The sequence below is a fragment of the Heloderma suspectum genome, chromosome 8 (genome assembly GCF_057233095.1).
Source record: "Heloderma suspectum isolate Gila_16-S chromosome 8, 16-S_ref, whole genome shotgun sequence".
NCBI classification, from domain to species: Eukaryota; Metazoa; Chordata; class Lepidosauria; order Squamata; family Helodermatidae; genus Heloderma; species Heloderma suspectum.
Genome location: NC_139465.1, coordinates 43,630,806 through 43,649,885, shown reverse-complemented (window position 1 = coordinate 43,649,885; position 19,080 = coordinate 43,630,806). Strand labels below are relative to the sequence as shown.

At 43.2% G+C, this 19,080-nt stretch overlaps 1 protein-coding gene across 3 annotated transcripts in view; it reads right to left on the bottom strand.

Annotated features, from left to right (window-relative positions):
• Positions 1-18,223, bottom strand: part of GLG1 (golgi glycoprotein 1) — an 88,645-nt gene extending 70,422 nt beyond the window's left edge. The window contains exon 1 of one of the 3 annotated variants that reach the window (XM_084812201.1): positions 17,764-18,223. In XM_084812201.1, the coding sequence (XP_084668327.1) occupies positions 17,764-18,153 (390 nt within the window). In that variant the 5' untranslated portion in view covers positions 18,154-18,223. Of the gene's footprint in view, positions 1-15,725; positions 16,019-17,763 lie in introns of those variants that run through there. The other 2 variants (XM_084812198.1, XM_084812199.1) reach the window with 2 other exon arrangements.
• Positions 18,224-19,080: the final 857 nt, after the last annotated feature.

Here is a 19,080-nt window from a genome sequence, read left to right as displayed (position 1 = left end):
TATTTGAGGGGGGAAATTAAAGCACCCTGAGATTATGTAGAAATTTTTCTTAAAACATTTGTAACATTTTAAAGGCAATACCATGTACTTCCCTTACATTGTTTACATTTAAGAAAAAATAAAGGTACTGTTTATTTATTTATGTTACATTTATATCCCACCTTTCCTCCAAGAAACCCAAGGCAGCATACATGATCCTCCTCCTCTCCATCTTGTCCTCACAACAACAACCCTGTCAGGTAAGTTCGGCTGAGTCAGTGACTGGCCCAAAGTCACCCAGTGAGCTTCATGGCAGTGTGGGGACTAGGACCTGGACTTCCACATTCCTAGTCCAACACTCTAACCATTACCCCACACTGGCTCTCTGTTGACACACTAATTAATTTCAGCAACCCAAAGAACTGTGCATGAGATGCTGACAACCACCCATCTATTTCAAAAGTTAGCACTCTTCCACTGAAGTTGTTGGGCACATTCAGTTTTGTTGTTGTTCAGTCGTTAAGTCATGTCCAACTATTTGTGACCCCATGGACCATAGCATGCCAGGCCTTCCTGTCCTCCGCTCTCTCCCGGAGTGTGCTCAAGTTCATTTCAGAATCACTACTTAGTTTCATTTCACAGTGAGACATATATGTATTTTAATAATGTATATGTATTCTCTCACAAACGTGTTAGAGATAATGACCTGAAAAGCATTACACAACTTTGACATTGCCAAGTTTGCCTAATATTGTATTTGCAATTGGCATCCATTCACTGTTATGAATAAACTTATGAAGCGCAAACATTTCCGCAGGAACTTTTCTGCCCCACATCATTGTTTTTTAGTCATTATTCTTGTTGGTATTTTGATTTCTTGGGTTTTGTTTTATTTTCTGATACCTGAGTTAGCTGCCTTGGACTGTACAAGGAATGGCAGGATATAATTATTTAAAATAAATTAATTGTTATATCCTGCAGGTCAAATCTCAGCTGCCTATTTACAGAAATCACAACTGCTGTGGACAACTCAGGCTAGCTGCTGTTCAATACTGGGTAAAACCTCTTAGAGCAGGAAATTCCAGTTCAAAATTCTGTCCCACTGTTACTGGTATCAAAGTTCTGCCAGATCATGTCATTAAAACATACATGCTCCTTTGGTATAGAAGTCAGTTCAGGCTCATACAAGCAAGGAGATTGTGACAATGCAGCTTTCACAGCTATTACCCTGAGCGCAACTAATGATGCTTTTGCTTTTACTGCTGTCTTGCTCTGGCTTGGCTTTGCAAGTCTTGCTATGAAAAAGATTTTTCATACATTTGAGCAAGGGGGTGGGATTTTCCCTCAGTCAGTACTTTTATTGTGCAAGTCCACCTGCACTGGCTCTTCCCTATTGCCGCGGCAACATCTGAAACTGCCTTGAAATACGCCATTTGCTTCTTTTTAAAAAGTGAATAGGATTTGTTTAAAGAGCTGAATTAGCAGGGATCCCAAAAGAATGTTGCTATTCTGGTTAAAATATCAAACAGCACAACATGGATACCAAACCTCTTCTTCCTCCACCACCCACACAATTGTCCTCGGGAAGACATGCTTTTCTGGTTGGCATTAGTTATCTACAGTCACTCTTAACTATGTACAGAGTCCTGTGGTGTCATTACACTGCAGTAGCCAGCAAAAAGAACTGAAAGTTGCAACTGTCTCATCAAGCCAGATCCCAAATCTTTGATTTACAAAAAGTAGTCCTGCTCAAGATCAGTGCAATGCCAAGCCAGCTCAAAATTCCCTGATCTACAAAGGCTCGTCATGTGAGAAAGAACATAAAGGCCATTAAGTTTATGAAGCTCTATTGTCCACCCACGTCATAAGTGGAGAGCAAGCACTCTGCGGAAAGATACTTGCAGAGCAAACCACTCTAGCTGACACCATCAAGCTAAGCCACAATGCTACAGGTAAAGAGGAAAAATGTAGCACTAGTAAGGTTCAAATGCTACTGCAAGGATAGACAGATGATCCGGTGTTCTCCAGACTGGACTACTACAACACACTTGATGAGGATCTGACATTCAAAATGGTTTGGAAACTTCAGCTAGTGCAGAATGCAGCAGCCCACTTCTTAACAGACCAATATTCATATCTATAACTTATTTTGAAACATCTACACTGGCTGCCATTTGGCTTCCAAACCCAATTCAAACTGCTGGTTTTTACCTTTAAATTCCTAAAGAGCTTGGGCCCCAATTATGTCAGGGAAATATTTTCTGCTATGAGCACGCTCAGCACATAAGTTCTTCTGATGAGGCCCTACTCTAAATTGTATCCTAGAAGAAGATTAGGTTTAGCCTTCACCAACAGCAGGACCTTCTGTGAAGCAGCCCCAATGTTCTGAAACACTCTACCAAGGCAGGCTCTACACTGGAGTCTCTTTTGTTTGTGAGGCACCGCAGTGCTAGTATTTTTTTCCCAAATGCAACTGCTGCTCTGCGTGCACACATTAATGCGTACAGTGCAGTATCTGCTGGGTTTATAATACAATCAAATGTCACACACACACCAGTGTTTGAAAATCACATGTGTTTTATCATTCTGTTTATAGTGTGAGCATAAGCTGCACTATAGTAGTGCATAGTGCTGGAAGATTATGCTACACTTTCAGGTACCTTTTTTTTAAGGCTGGTAACTGCATGCACATGTTTGCAATTGTGCAGGAACGCAGACTTTAAAGTAAGTTTTGCGGTTACTCACAAACACACAGCTCTGTAGGTGCACAGTGGAAAATACCTTTAAAAATCACAGATTTCCTACCTGCAAGTCCCAGCAAAACCATGGAAAGAACAGGGAAGGGGAGGAGTAGGAAGAGAAAGAGGTTGAAGGAGGTGGTGGACAATTTTGCAAAACAGGTTCTACAGCTTTAAATCCAGTAGATTGGAACAAACCTGACTTGGTAGTGCACAGAAACTGCGATCACACCCCCCCCCCAAAAAAAAAGAGAATAAAAGTAGTTTGGGGAAAAAAGGACTACTGGATCATTAGTAGAGTTGGAAGGGGCCTATAAGACCATGGAGTCCAACCCCCTTACTGAGAGAGAAATAGTGTCAGACAAATGGATTGAGGAGGGCATAATCTACCACTCAACTGAGCTACACTTTACAGTGCCGGTGTAAAATAGTAGTGTATATTGACCCCAATACAATAGCCTCCAACCGGCTAACTTCCCGAAAGTGGGGAAACACTTGTTTCAGTTAGCATCTGAAAATTAATCAGGTGATGATGGTTCTGATCTGTTCCTCTGCCATTTCTTTTCTGGTTTGGTTTATTTAGGTTGCTTTATTTTATGGTTATTGTTTTTCTAGTTTGTGAACTGCTTTTGAATATTCATACAAAAAAACTCCTGCCAAATGTATCCCCACTCTGCCTTGGACAAAGTGAAGTTCCTTGCTTGCACTGTTCCAGGGTAATTAACCCTCCCCCAGTTTCTAACCTAAACATCTCAACAGCCAATTTTGCAGATACTTTTGGTATCCACGATGTTCATTAACTCAAATAAGCTCTCTTTCCTCTACTACCTGCTGCTGATGTATTTCAGCACTGTGACTCTCCAAGCTTCCTTCACAATACAAGTTCAATCAGGGATAGGCAACCTGGTGCCCCGAAATGTTCTGGACTACAATCCCCATAATCTCTGATCACTTACCATGTTAGCTGGGACTTATGGGATATGTAGTTCAAAACATTTAGAGGGTGGAAGGTTGCCTACCCTAAGTTAAATATCCCAGGCTTTGTCCATCTTGACTCATGAGTTCTCCATCTTACAATCATTTAGCCAAGCAGATAGGTTGACTAATGAAAAAGAGGATGTTCCCTTAAGATTTTTAAGTGCCAAGCATGAGTTTTATCAGGTGCTGACTCATAAGCTGTGGACAATTTGATCTGTTATATTTATTAAATATAGTCACCCTTCTATATTATGCATGCATTTGACTAGAGTCACTTTTGAGCGCAAGGATTCAACTGGATGTTGAAAAGGCTTCAAATCAAACTATATAATTTCAATAATTACGTGCATATAACAAAAACCTAAAGCATAACCTAACTGTAGCATCACCGCTTAGTTACATTCAACTTTTTTATTTATTAAACATTTATATCCTAAATGACATACATCATTTAACACTCTCAACTATACAGTGCCAGCAGTTCTGTCATCACCACTACACCTTTTGCCTCTGCAGTACTATACCACCTGTGTCAGATTACTGAAACAGTCATTTTTTCTGTTTATCAACAATCATTCTTACAAGATGGACCACTATTCACAACTGTGCATTTTAGAGTCACATCGCTGCATAATATTTTTCATGTTGGCCAGAGCTAGCCAGAAAAGTTTAAACTGGAAAATTTTCTGGTCATTTGCATCGGAAAATGTTCAGATCCCCTAGGCTGTTTCTTTCACACTAAGGGCTTGTTCAGATGATCAGCTGGGGAAGCAATGCAACTGTCAGTTGTTTCCCCCACCCCCATGCATGCCAGTATTACCCTCATTACCGCGCCACGTTCTGCTGTGTCGTCCGAACCCACCAAGCACAGTCCATTTTCACCCACCCTACAACCCATACTGTAAGCCATGGGTTGCAGGGTGGGTGAAAATGGACTACTCTTGCGCCACACACCAGGTTTGGTCATGGCAACACGCAGTGCGGATAATTAAGGTAATCCTGGCTGCGCAACCATTGCGCATGGGGGTGGGGGAAATAACTGTCACTGTATTGTTTCCCCTGCTGACCATCCGAACTTGGACTAAGTCACTGTGCAAGAGAAACCTACACAATGTATGGCTTCAGTTGGTCATTACATCATCTTTGCCCAATTTGTGCCCCTATCAAGGCTACACTAGGGCAAGAGGTTGTATCATCCTATCTCAATTACGCAACTGGAAGGGAACTCTTCCACTTTAGAAGCATTTTTTTTTTCACTACATGGAACTTGCAGAACACCAGTGCGTCAGACCTTTTTTAAAATAGTGATAACATCAAGCTACGAATGTTGTAGCTTCCCTTACACTGTTGACAATTCAACACAACTGAGATGCTAGAACTTTATTCCCAAGTACAACCTATGCAGTAAGTGCAATGTCTGATCCTTTTTTAAATATAACCATCAAGGAATCATATCCACGTGCATTGTAGAAAGGCACAAGAAGAATATATCTAGATATTTTGATACCACTGTTCACACCAGTTTTACAGCTTGCTTCACAATTATGTCAGCCCCTCACATCATGTTTATACATTACTATGGTACATAGGAACACAAATTGCCTTTAGTTGAACAGGACTTCCACTGAGCCCATGACCATTACCTCGTTAAGCCACAGCCACCAGCTACTCTACAAGTGCCTGCATGTCATGCCTGCCAGCTGCTTATTGGAGAAATTGTCAAGATGTCTGCCCAGCCTGTCAACACCTCTGCCTAGCACCCTTTTTGCTGTAATCAATGTATCTAACAATGTGCCTAGACAGTCATGACTACCTACATCACATTCTTTGTGCAGCTGCATTGTTTGTCCAACATCCAGGCCTTTGGAGAGTGCTTATCAATAATCATCACTTCATGATTTACATTTTAGAGATACATGGAGTCTTAACTAAATCATGATCATGTCACAATGTTCACACAAGTATAAAGAATCTCTATCAAATCAACATAGACGCAATGTTTATCATTATGATTTACTATGAGTTAAAATCCCTGTGCATAGATCAACTCACTGTCATATTTTTCTGCATGCATGCTCAAACCTTTAGATGTTTCCTAGTTGACTGCACTGTGACTGGGTTTACATGACATGCTAACCCACAATGGTTTATTTTCCAGAGCAACCCATGATGGGTTAGTGTGTCCTCTGTGAGCTATTTTTCCCACCCACGATGGGTTATTTCCCCACAAATAAGCCTCCCTGAGAACCCACAGTCTGCAGTAAGGGTTCTTTTACCTATGGTGGGTTAGCATGTCGTGCCAGTGTGGGTTATTATTTTTAATATTTGTATTCTGCTCCATATCTAAAACAGATTTTGGAGCAGTGGACACAAAAGTTAAAACAGTAAAAGAACAAAAAGATTAAAACACCATATTAAAATACCATATTAAAATTATGCTTCTTTAGAGCATAATTTTTGGGTTATAGAGACCACCTCCAGAGCTGCTCAGCAAGAGCAGCCAAAAACGCTGCCACTGCTCTGCTCCTCTTGAGCAAACATTCAGCTGCGTCTCCGACTCCAAATTTATTTATATTTCTATACTGCCCAATAGCCGAAGCTCTCTGGGCAGTTCACAAAAATTAAAACCACGAAGTACAACATCAAACAATATGAAAGCTTAAAACTACAATATAAAAGTACAACCAGAATAAAACCAAGGAGCACTTCAGACACTTAAATACAGATTTAAAAATTAGCTCTCTCCCCCCCAGTTCCCAAACGGTTTCACATGTGGATAAATCCTTACTTTTCCATGAAAGTACGAAGTCCCACATTTATCCAGTAGCACATATGGTAGCTTCCCATGAGGGGAAACTGCATATTAAATTTTGTCCCATTTCTGCAAACTTTCAAGGAATTAGACCTCCCTCCTTCTTTCATTGCACATGGGTGGAGAAAAGGGACCCAGCAAAGGCTTGAAAATCTGCAAAGGAAGCTGGGATACCTGCCCAGCCAGGTGGGAGGACTACAGGAGGAGGAGAATAAACTATGCTGTGTAGCTTGTTTATCAGATCATGTGATGGAGCACAGTAGACTATCTGCAAAATAACCTACTGTGCATAGCTTATAAACCACCATTGGTTAATGTGATGTGCGAACAGGCCCGTTGTGTAACTTCTTCGTCAAGGGCATGTAAAATTCTTGTGATCGAGATACTAATGTCATAAGTAGACCAGAGGCAATGATGGCATTAGTATCTGATTGGCCCGTGGCTCTTATCACTGTTTGCGTTATCACTGTGTATGTTATACTATCCAAGTCTTCAGCAATGTTGAAGGCCTTTACATACATCTTCAGCTTGCAACTCTTAATCCATGTTGCACTTGCTCCCTGGGTTATCATCTGATTCCACACCTTAAATGTTTGGGGGCCATCTTGCATGTCTCAGATCTTTAGCCACGTGTCCACATGCATGAACTAACAGCAGGGTTTGCATATAAGAGGTCCTAGATTCAATCCCCAGCATCACCAGGTAGGGCAAAGGGAAAACTATCTGAAACCCTGAAGAACTGCTGCCAGTCAGTGTAGACAATACTGAGCTAGATGGACCAATGGTCTGACTTGGTAGAAAGGCAACTTCCTATGCTCCTAAAACTTTAGAAGTCCTCTAGACCAAAGCACATTAATGTACTCACCAGTCTGACAAAGGATATGAGCAATGCGTATCTCCTAACTGCTTTGGACATCTATATATAGAATTGCTAAAGGAACACATGCCTGCACCCAATGAATTTGGACTAAGCACAAACACACATACAGAAACAAAAACACCTTGCTTGTACCCATTTTCCAAGTACTGCATCCCACGTACTAATTCTAGCTGCCCTTCGCTCTTGATCCACTTTGAATTCTTCCCCCTTGTGCATAAATTAATAAAACAGGACACAATGTTCCACACAGTCATGGGAGTGTCTTGTAAAACAGTATTGGCACTTTTCTATCCCTAACAGAGATTTCAAGAACTGCATTTGCAACTCAGTGTCATCTTGTGATCAGCCAATACTGCAAGATTTTTCTTCTATTGTTCCCAGCAGATGAGCCCCCCACAATGCCTAACACACATTTGCCTCCAAATATATGGGCTTACGCTTGTGCTACCAACAAGCTGCCATTTGACTAAGCAGCACTGTGTGATTCAGATTATTGGTGTGGTTGCACAGCTGCAAAAGTAGGGGCAGAGCAGGCCTATAGACATGGAGATAATACAAACTGGTGCCCAGCTGCCTCAGCACTCGGACTTCTTACTGAATATTCATTCTTTAATGGAAGGTTTAGCTGTGTCAATATTGGTTAACTGAAGACACAGTGCAGTGAATGATAAATTATAGCTGTGATTAGGTGGAGCTAATCCAAAAGGGTGGAGAAGCTTGCACCCTAGTTCCAGTTATTTTCACTAGAGTCACTACTGTTGAAACCAGCCTGCAATGTCATCCTCCCACCCTGCAGAGTCATATTCACAGTTAAGCATCAAAGAGATTTATGTTGTTTCATAAATCAGAGAACTACTCTTAACTGATTTGGTGAAACTACAACATAGCCAACAACACCCCCCGCATGCAACAAATTCATACTACACAATTCATTCCATTCAAAAAATGTATCTCATTCAAAGCAATAGAGCCTCTTCTTCTCTCACCCTACATCCAGAAATGGTTGGTACAGTTTCATTTCCACTGGCATTTTTATGCCTCTCTCGTCTCCGAATTAATTTAGGACTATGAACTGGCTCTCAGGACAAAAGCAGAGATGCTGCCACACACATGCTAGAGGATTTCCCCACAAGAGACATTAACACAGCAGAGAACACCATCTGAAACCCTGATCATTACACCCAGCAGTTGTCCTGCATGTTAATTAGGAGATAACCCCCTCCCCCACTTTCCACTCATCTCAGATAGCTCATTTGTATGGAAGAAGACAGGAGACAAAAGGCTATTTACCCATTATCTGGACCCTTTTTAGCATCTGTGCTTCTTTCAATAAAGCTATAAAAGGGGAAATATTCAGTTCTAGAAAGACTTGAATCTTTGGTTTTCACCTATGCAGGTCAGTCCACAGACCTTAAGATGCAGAAAATGAGGAAATGTTTCTCCAACATGAAAAAGGAAATATATGGTGTATGCTCAATACACAGCTCTGATTAGAGCAAGCTAAAGGGATTTTATTTATTTACTAGACAGGGTAAATATTTACTAGACAGGGTAAATTTATCAGAGCTCATCATGTTCCCAAAACTGCTTGCTACCAGTACTAGGCGGACAAAATACCCTTTGCTCTAGTTCAAATAGTGTTTTGATACTGGATCCAACCTGAGAGGATGAGAATAAAACCCTAGGTCAAACAGATAACTGAAATCCACCAAACCTCCAAGACAGCACCTGAGGGAAGATCTAAGCCTCTTCATCCAGCAATAATAAGACCAATGATCCGAAACTAATCTGCTCCTGTACTGAACTCTGCATTGGTTGGAGCAAAGGAGTACAGCAGCCCAAATTTGGCTCCATATCTTTCAGCTAAATGAATTCATGCTGCAGGTCATCCAGTGGTGCCCCAGTACAGACAAGGTGTGGGAGAGGAAACAAGTTGTACATTGTGGCCAGGATGGCCAGAACAAGACAGTGAGCTGTGGCAGAGCAAGAAAAAGGGGAGTTTGTTCGCTACTGCTCTTCAAAGAGCTAAGACAAACAGAAGCTCAAAAGTTATAAAAGAGATTACAGCCAAGAAGGAGAAGAAGCTGGGAGATGGCCCTTGCATAAGAAGCTGTTAGGATAGCTGCACCACACTCCTTGCATTTGGTAACCCAACAGCCAAGTCTCTGCCCTGGGTCACACATAATGACAAGCCACCATATGAGTTGAGTATGGGTTGTCATTGAATTGTGGTTTGTCATTACATGTGAACCCTACACTATGGTTTATCTATAGGTTATTAACCACAAACAACCCAGGAAGAAAACCCATGGTTTATTGTTGGGTTGTAGAGACTGAAATCCCAAGAACATTCAGGAGCCATTTAGCAAATTTCCCTGTATTAGTAGACAAACCATGCCCAAAACAACTGCACAGAACTTAAGTAAAAGTTGTAACTAGCTTTCCAAATTCTTAAAATATTGTTAGAAGTATAAGGAAACAAACACAGAGAAAGACTGACTTCAGCGTTATGCAAACACACTAAAAGCCCACGTGCAAAGTGGAGGTGAAAGTATTCAGTATAGGCATACACAAACACATGTTAGATATCATTTGCACTGGACTCACTCAAATGAAGGAAAAATTAGGCCAATTAGCATAGCTGAGCACAAAACTGTAACAAACTAGATACGTTCTTGAAAGTTCTATGACTTTTGCTATACATATAATTATTATTCAGGAGGAGAAGGTAGAAAGGAAATAAAAATGTCAGGCGCTCAGCAGAAGCCTAGTCTAGACCATTTGGTCACTCACTACCGCCTCATGCCCTCTGCGTCCTCATTCTAGTTCTCTTGTGTTTTGTTTAAACCAGAAATAATTTACATCTCCAGGCCACAATCCCATGTAGATAACAGCTACCATTTCGAGAACATACACCCCCTGCCATTTGCACATAAAAGACTAGTGGCAACTCAGGCATGCTGGAGACCACTGCCTTGGTAAACTCTGTTTAGCCAGAGTTAAGCCTGGGAAGATCATAAAGACAAGAGACCACTTCCAATCAGCCATCTGTTCCAAGAACACACATCAGTTTTTCTGAGAGGGTCTCTCGAGGCTTTACCATGAACTCACTGGAGGCCATGAAGACCAAGGACATTAAGTTGGGATGTCAAAAAGCAAGGTATTCTACTTGCTCTCAAGCTGCATATGTAGCGCACCTTCTACCTGGTACAATGATTCCATGGCATCATGTGCACCTAGCAACAATCTGGTTGAGGAAGAGAACTACACTGAATCCAAGAGGTTCTTCTTCTCTGTACAGCTTCTGGTATACGCACATAAATGTGTTGTGCCTGTATCTGTGGAAAGTTTACTAAAGATGGGATCCAAGTCCCCTACTTTCAATATTTAACCCAGACATATCTGAATATCTGCACAGAGTCCTGTACCTTGCCCTCCCTGCCATGCCACAGCAGCAAAAGTAGATTACCTGGTGAAACACAGAGAAAAAAAAAGAAGCTACTAAGGGCCAAGGAATGGGTTTTCCAGGAGATGCATTCAGGGTTCGACTGTGCAAATATTGCTTAACTGCTCAAACTAGCTTGGTGAAAAGGAACAGAACTGCTGGAGCATTCAGGCAATAGCAGTTAGAACACAGGCATGACTCATCACCACAGCTATTACATTGTGATTATAAAAACGCAGAAATGGATATTATCTGCCTTAAAGAAGCTTCAGTTGAGGGCTATGGGGGAAGAAGACCACACTAAACAGCTTCCCTTCCTCCAGTGCCTTGGGCTGATATGAGGCAGGTGCCATTTGTACACCAATTCATCTTTGCTTCAGTTCATGCTTCTCAGCCCAGCTATGTAAGCGTGATCATGTGCATCTTGCTCTGGCTCTGCTGGAAATAGGTATACTACTTATTACATTTTTATTGGATACTATTAATGAGCCTTAACTAATGAGTTAAACAGCTGTACTAACTGCTTAATGACCAAAACTATTCTAGCAACACTGTTGAAGATCTCAGGCACCATCTGCTCACTTGAATTTTCATGCAGGCAGTAAGTTATCATGCCTATCTTACCACAAAGTGTACAAGGAAGCCAGAGTATATAAGCACTGAAGCTTTTTTACACTGGCACCCATTTAACAACAGGATAACACAATACGAATGCTAAAATATTAGACACTTGTACAAGGACTTTCTGAAATCCTCTTGCTTAATGTAAATATATGTAGAAATGTTCGTAAGGGGACATCCATACAACATCTGATAGATACAATCTGGGTGCTTTGGCCTGACTGGGTTCAACATCATGCCTCCCAGGAACGTCTGCCGCAGCAGTGACCATTCCACCATAATGTGACATCATTACGTAACATATTGGCACCTGATTCTGCTTATTTACCTCTTCCCTCCCTATTTTCTTTTTGTATCACTTCTCAAATAATAATCCATTATTTTAAGCTGTAAATCACCTTGAATGCTTTAGCAGTAAGGCACTAGGTGAATGTAGTAAATAAAATAAATCCAAATGAGAGGTTGTATAGGACATACAGGGCATCATTTTGTTGCAGATCCCAGTTATACCGTCACTTGATCACACACTGATTGGTCAAATACTTCCAAATATCCCAAGAATGCAACTGTGTAGATGGCAGCATACCCTTTTTATTTCATTATGGGACTATTCATTAGCAAGGGCATCTTGTCCCCTAGCCCTGCAGTAGCCAGCGGAAAACCTAGCAGCAAAGCAAAGCTTCTCCCATTGGCTACCCGTACCAAACAGGAAGATAAGCAGCCTGCACTGGCAAAGGCTACTGCCTACAGATAGTGCAGCCTTCCCTAATGTGGCCCCCTCCAGATGTGTTTAGCTACAACTCCCAGAATTCCTCAGCCAGCTATGCTATGCTGGCTGAGGGATTCTAGGATTTGTAGTCAAACATATCTGGAGGGCACTGGGGTGGGGAAGATTAGGATACTGTGTCAGATTAGGGGTAGAGGGACCCATAGATCAGACACACTCAGCCTTACCTACCTCATGGGATTTAAAATTTTGTTTCATTATTCACTCATACCCTGCTCATTCAGGGTGGCTTGCCACAGTACAAATCACAATCACATAAAAATACTAAGAGAAACAATACATGGGAGAGGATAAACAGTTAAAACTAAATTATAGAATGCTGTCTGCCTCACAAAAAATAAATCTTGCCAAAAGTCTTCAACAATCAGTGAAAAACAGTGAAGAAGCGGGCCAACAGTATCTCATGAAGCAAGGTGTTCTACAGTCTGAGTGTGGCCACCAAGAAGACCCTGTCTATTGTTCTACCTGACTGGGTTTCCACAGCAGGCAGAACATAGAACAGGGCCTCTCTATAAGACCATATGGAATGGGTAGGATAATACAGGAGGAAGGATGTTGGAGAACAAAGGGTGGGGGAAAGAGCCCCTATCCTTGGAGAAAAGGTGGAATAAAAATGGATTTAAAAAATAATAATGTAATGTCACCGTTACAGAACAACTTGTTTTTGTAATGAGCATAAATTTCAAACCTGTTGATTATTATCTTTGTTTTCTCATAATGTTTATTATTTATTATTTATTAAACATACTTGACCAATACATATTCTGTCAACTAGCCAGATCAGTAATGCTTTCCAGTTTGTAATGAGGACATATCAATGTGTAAAAGTAAACTCAGGAGAATTATCACAATACTCAAAGAGTCTTGATAACCTATTTTAGCAAAAAGAGGAGCAATGGACAACAGACGAAACTTGAATACAAGCACGCGGCAGGTGGTGCTGTTGAGTACTAATGGTATGTTACTCTATCACTGCCTAGGAGAAAGGCAGTTGCACACTGCAGACACCCCTGCACTTATAATAGATGAATTCAAGAATTCAGGCTCAGCTTGTTAATTGAACTTAGATCAAATGAAGATTACAAACTTCGTTCCCATTAGCAACTAATTCCATGCAAATTTATCCGATTTAAATCTAACTGTGAACCACTGAAAAATATTCACTTTTTCCTGGAATCAAGTGACTTAAAAACTGCAAATTTTATACACATTCTACTTTCACCTTCCACCAGTTTAGTCCCATGTGACAACAATATTTACGCATCAACATACATCAGCTGATCACAATATTGGTTTAGCAGCAAATCTGGCTATTTAGCTAAACCTTACAAGATTGTTAATAGTGTATAAACAGGGCTAGGCATGAACTATGACAACCACTGGACATACTGCTTAGGGCTTATCAGAGTTGTAGTCCAAAACATCTGGAGAGCACCAAATTGACATCTGCTGTATGTCCAGGGGTAGGCAAACACAAGCAAGCACCCTCACCTCTAATGAAGACTGCAGCACCTCTGGGGGCTTTTACTATAGAGTTTCAGGCTTATATCTGTGGCTGAAAACATTGTAGTTGTCCAATACTGTTATTTATTACATAAAGCACATTCATATGAAATACTTATTAGAATACCTTTGAAAGATTAAACACATTTTAACATGTTACTTTACGAAGTTTGTTACTGGCCCCAAACTTTGGAATGCACTCCCTCAAGAACTACAATTGGCTCTCGCTCTCTTAGCCTTTTGAAAGGGTATAAAGACACATTCATTTAATTTAGCCTTTCAAAATATGTAGTTTTAATGTCCCTGTTTTTGTTTTTATTGTTTTTAAGTTTTGTTTTAAATACTGTGCACCGCTTTGATGGCTTTTAGCATTTAAGGTGGAATATAAATGTTAATAATAAATGAATTATGGAATACAGTATTCCATCAGGTTTTCATTTCTAATATCTCTTAACTTTCATACCAAGCCTCAAGGAAAAAAAGTAAACCTTTCCCCCTCAAATGTTTCTTCCTCCTCTGCTAAATACTAACATCACTAGGTCAACACCTAAGCTACATGACAGCAATACTCCAGAGATTGCATTAACCAACAATTTCCTCTTCTAAAGCTACTAGTTAGTGAATGATATTTTTAAGTTTACAAAGCAACATCTGAAATCGCATGTGACTCAGAGAACCAGGTAGAAAATTACATAGCTGTGGTCGTTCCAGTGGGTGGGGGAGTTTTTCAAAAGCTTTTGACTATATTGGAACAAATCTGCCAGCTTCCAGAGCTACCAAATCCCTTTAAGTAGCAATTTCAAGATAAGATAAACACTGCCAGCTACAAACAGAACAATTACACTAACATGGCCAAATGTACCACATCAGAATGACACAAAAACACCTTAAATTTGTGCTCCTCATTCCTGTGCAAGTACAATCATATCTGCAAAACTAAATTACCATAAAATTCCAGCACACACAACAGAAGGCTCCTCTTAAGCTGAGCACACTTTTTTATCCCTGCTCACAAAAAAAGTTGAGTAGCTGTTCATCCAGGCCTCTTTTTTAATAGAATGACGTTCAATGAAACTCACTGATGTAATAATTCATTCAGAGTAGAAGTTCCTCAGCTACTGAAGTACCCTAGTGAAATAACAGCAACAACAAAGCACAGCACCTGCATCCAGAGGGATCAACATAGGCCCCTGTTTCTTACTCTTCAGCATGTGCACTTTTAAATGGGCTATTAGGGAAGTCTGTGGCTGCACACCTGCTTTCTCCCAGTCCAGCCCTCCACTGCAGCCGAGTTACTCAAGCTCAAAATAATTTACACCAAGCCAAAAAGGAGGGCTAGTTGGGGACCCAGGGTGTGCGTGCACCACCAATATCAAGGAATGAAAGGTTGGATGGGCGTCTATTGAGTCTTATGGGGAACCCTTCACATGGCCTTCACTTAGTTTAGCTAAGACAGAAAGTGAATAGAATAGAATAGAATAGAATAAAACTTTATTACGGTCAAAGACCAGCTCAAGTGAAACTTCTCCTGAATCTGGGAATTCCCCATCTATGATTAGCTAACTTGCATTGCTAAACAAATTTTAATTTGTTAGAAGTAGCCACAGCAACAGCATACAGGCTCTTTTCGTTAAACTTAAATAAATGAACCATCTCACTGTAAAGTTACAAACAGATCACAAAATGTGTTTCAGTATTTGTTTTAGAAAAGTTGTTTGCCACTTTTCTAATAAATATAAAAGGGGGGGGGGATCTCACAACAGCCAGTAATTATCAGTACTCTTTTCCCATAGCAAATAAGCAAACAGATTCCCAAGACTATATTGAGAAAACAAAAAGAAATAGAAACCTATTCTGTGTTCGTTCAGAAGCTTGTGTAAAATGCATCAAGCTGCAGAGTAATCCCAACAAGTCAGAACTATCTCAGCTGAAGTAAGAGGAGTTCTGCCTCACTTTCTGAATGCAATCCTAAACACACTTACCAGAGAGTAAGTCCAACTGAAGACATTCTTCTGAGGAGCATGCACTGCATTCCAAGTCATCTGATAGCGAAGAGCAGTGTGTTTAAGCAGCACACAATGCATTGGCTCACAGAGAATACTTGGGAAGTCAAGCATGGGGAGGATTTGAAGGCCTTCTTTCACTTGCCTTCCTATGGAAAAGCAGCATTGCACAAGCCATGCATATGAAGCAAGCATGTCTTCCCTTTTCTCACTAGGACAGAAAGTGCAACAGTTTCATTGCCAGAACTACTTTCCTGCTGATTGTCCTCTGCCCAACACAGCTTTAAGGTGATGGACAAGGGTACCTGAGCAACCACTGACAAGGACTGGGCAAAGATAACACACAAAATCCACTAGGTTGCACTGGAAACAGCTTATCAGAGCTTGGCTGGTTTGTTCACTTGAGCCAAGGTTTGTTCTCAGCCTCCCAGAATATCCCCCCTAATGAAGGGGCACTTACACAAGCAGGCAGACAGGCTTCAAATATACTTGGTAAATTTCTATTCTGAGGAGACTCCAAATTCCTAGATTCCTATCAAGCTAACTAACCTGAAGTTGGATGCAAGTTATCAATCTAAGGCTGTGGCAAAAGATAATGGTACAATACATTATAATAAATAACACTGATATTAAAAACAATCTATATAAGTCCCACCCATTACCTCATCTTCACTACAGCAAAATATCAGTGCCTTTTCCCATATGCTTCTCACAGTTCGAACTATTCTTCCGTCTGCTGCAGCTGAAGTGAACCTAGAATTGTCTTGTGATTAAAATCCACAAGTGTTACTAGCCTGTCTGCACACACATGCTTATATTAGTCATTTGTGGCACACGGTACAAGAAAAAAGAAAACTCTTAATTGACAAAAGCCTTCCTCCTTGTACACATGAAGAAGATTCTTTCTCACTTGTCACACGCTGCCAAGCAAGAAGCTATTGCCAAGCTTGAATTATAGGATCAAGCCGTCTACCTCTTCTGGTCTAGAACAAACAAGGGTGATTCATTTTAGAACAGAACGCAACTACCTCCATATATTCACTTCTTTGTGTTTCAAGATGTACCAAACAGCTTTATCTCCATCAAACTGAACATCAAAATAGGGGAAGAAACCCTGATATATTCATTAGGACCAATTATCTCTACCAGCAACACTGTTTTCTGACACCATTGCTGCTTTAACATCTTTTGTTAAAGCTGAGATTAACCTGTGTCTGCAAGGACTTCAAAGCCCAATAGCCCTGCTGCCAGTGAAGTCCAAGCCACCCAAAGTGAACAGCTGTGTGCAGGCTTCGCCTTTCCTACAGCAACAACAGCAGTACTCCCGCACACAAGTGCACTGCCTCACCTTGGTCCAGAAGCAGGGATTCCCTCTGCTAGGGAAAAGGAGTCCCTGCATCACTGGGTTGAGGAGGGTTACCTTCCCCATACTACCCTGGTAACCCCAGACATGAAGAACCAAACAGACATTAGCGCCCCTCACTAGCTGCAGAGTTCTGTCTCTTAGTCATTCCAGAGCGTGGTTCACAAACCTGCCGTTCTTTGAGGAGGAGCCATACCTCAGGGAGCAGAGCACCTGCTTCACATGCAGAAGGTCCCGGGTTTGATCCCCAGCAGCACCTCTGCGTCAGGCTGGAAAAATTCCTGCCTGAGACCCTGGAGAGCCACTGCTGCCAGTCAGTGTTGACAACGCTGGCCTAGATGGCAAGGCGGCAAGGCAGGGGTGCAAAGCAGCTTCCTGTGTTCCCGTAATCCAGATGTTTTGGGCTACAGCTCCCACGATGGCCAGGGGATTATGGGAGTCGTAGCCCGAGACACCTGGAGGGCGCCAGGTCGAGGAGGGCGGCGCCAGGTCAAGACGGGAACCGGGGGCGGGGCCAGCCCGGTCCCCTCAATCGCCTCAAGCCCACGCGGAGAGGCCTCAAGCCTCCGCGCGTCCCCTCCACTCAGCCCCCTCCGTCCCTCTGGAGAAGCTGCCCCGTGCAGCCCGCGGCCCGGCCCAGCCCGCCCCACTCACCTCCCGCACGTCCTGCAGGCACTCGAGGACGGCCAGGTTGTTGGCCCAGCTGTGCTTGGGGCAGACGCGCGTCACGTCCTCGCGGCAGACCGGCTCGTCCGCCAGCTTCCAGCCGGCCGAGGGGCCCCCGCGCGGCCCGCGCCCGCCGCCCGCGCCCGCCGGGGCAACTCCCGCCGCCAGCCCCGGCTGGGCCGGCTGCGCCTGCTGAGGCGGCTGCTGGGCCCCCAAGCCCGCCCCCGCCGGCTGCTGCGGCTGCTGCTGCGCCAGGAACCCGCCGGCCGCGGCCGCGCCGCCCTGCTGCGCCCGGGCCGGCCCGACAGCCGCGAGCAGCAGCAGCAGGACAGGGCCCGGCCCGCGACTCCGGGCCCGGACACGTCCGCACGGCGCCATCTTGGATGCGACTGCTCGACTCGGCCCGGCCCGGCCCGGCCTCGCTGCGCTAGGCGCCGCCCACCGCAGGCTGCGCGCGCCGACGGCGCTGCTGAGGACGCGCCCGCGGCTCCTCCCACTCTGCCCGCGCGGCGGCGCGGCGTGCCGAACGGGCGGGTGACGTCAGCGCCTGGCGAGGGCAAGGGGCCAATGGGAGAGCGGCGCGCCATCTAGCGGCGGGCCTCTGAGGAAGGAGGGAAAGAAGGAGGGCGGGGCGGAGGGCGGGGCGGAGGGCGGGGCGGGCTCGCCCTCACAACTCCGTCGCCTGGCAACCGCTGCTGCATCCACAACCCGGAGTGGGCAAGAAGGCCGCTGCCCGGATTTTGGGACTTCAACTCCCAGAACACCCCTGCCAGCATGGCCAAAGGTCAGGAATGCTGGGAGATGAAGTCCCTAAATCTGAAGATCTACTTTCTGCCCACCCACGACTTGGTGTCCTCCAGATGTACAGCTCCCAAGGAGTTGTAGACCAACACATCTGGAGGGCTCCAGGTTAGGGCATCCAAGCTGATCTAGATATGCTTGGCCCTTCTGTGCTCCCTGCCCAACTGCTCCCTGTTTTCCTAACAGCTAGGGCAGAGTTGAATAACTTGTGGCCCTCCAGATGTTTTGGCCTATAACTCCCAGCAGCCCGAGCCACCATAGCCCATGGTAAGGGATGATGGGAACTGTAGATCCAAAATCTGGAGAGTCACAAGTTGCCCACCCTTGTTTTCGAGCAGACGTATTTTATTCAGAGAATTATTTAAAAAAAATTCTGTGAAGGCAGAATTATGTGTCCAAACAAATGTCAAATCAGTGCCACTTTCAGGTTTTTTTTAAAGTCTGTTGTTTTTACTATCATATATTGCCCTTATCCCCTTCATGGATCACTGCCTTGTTGTGGCG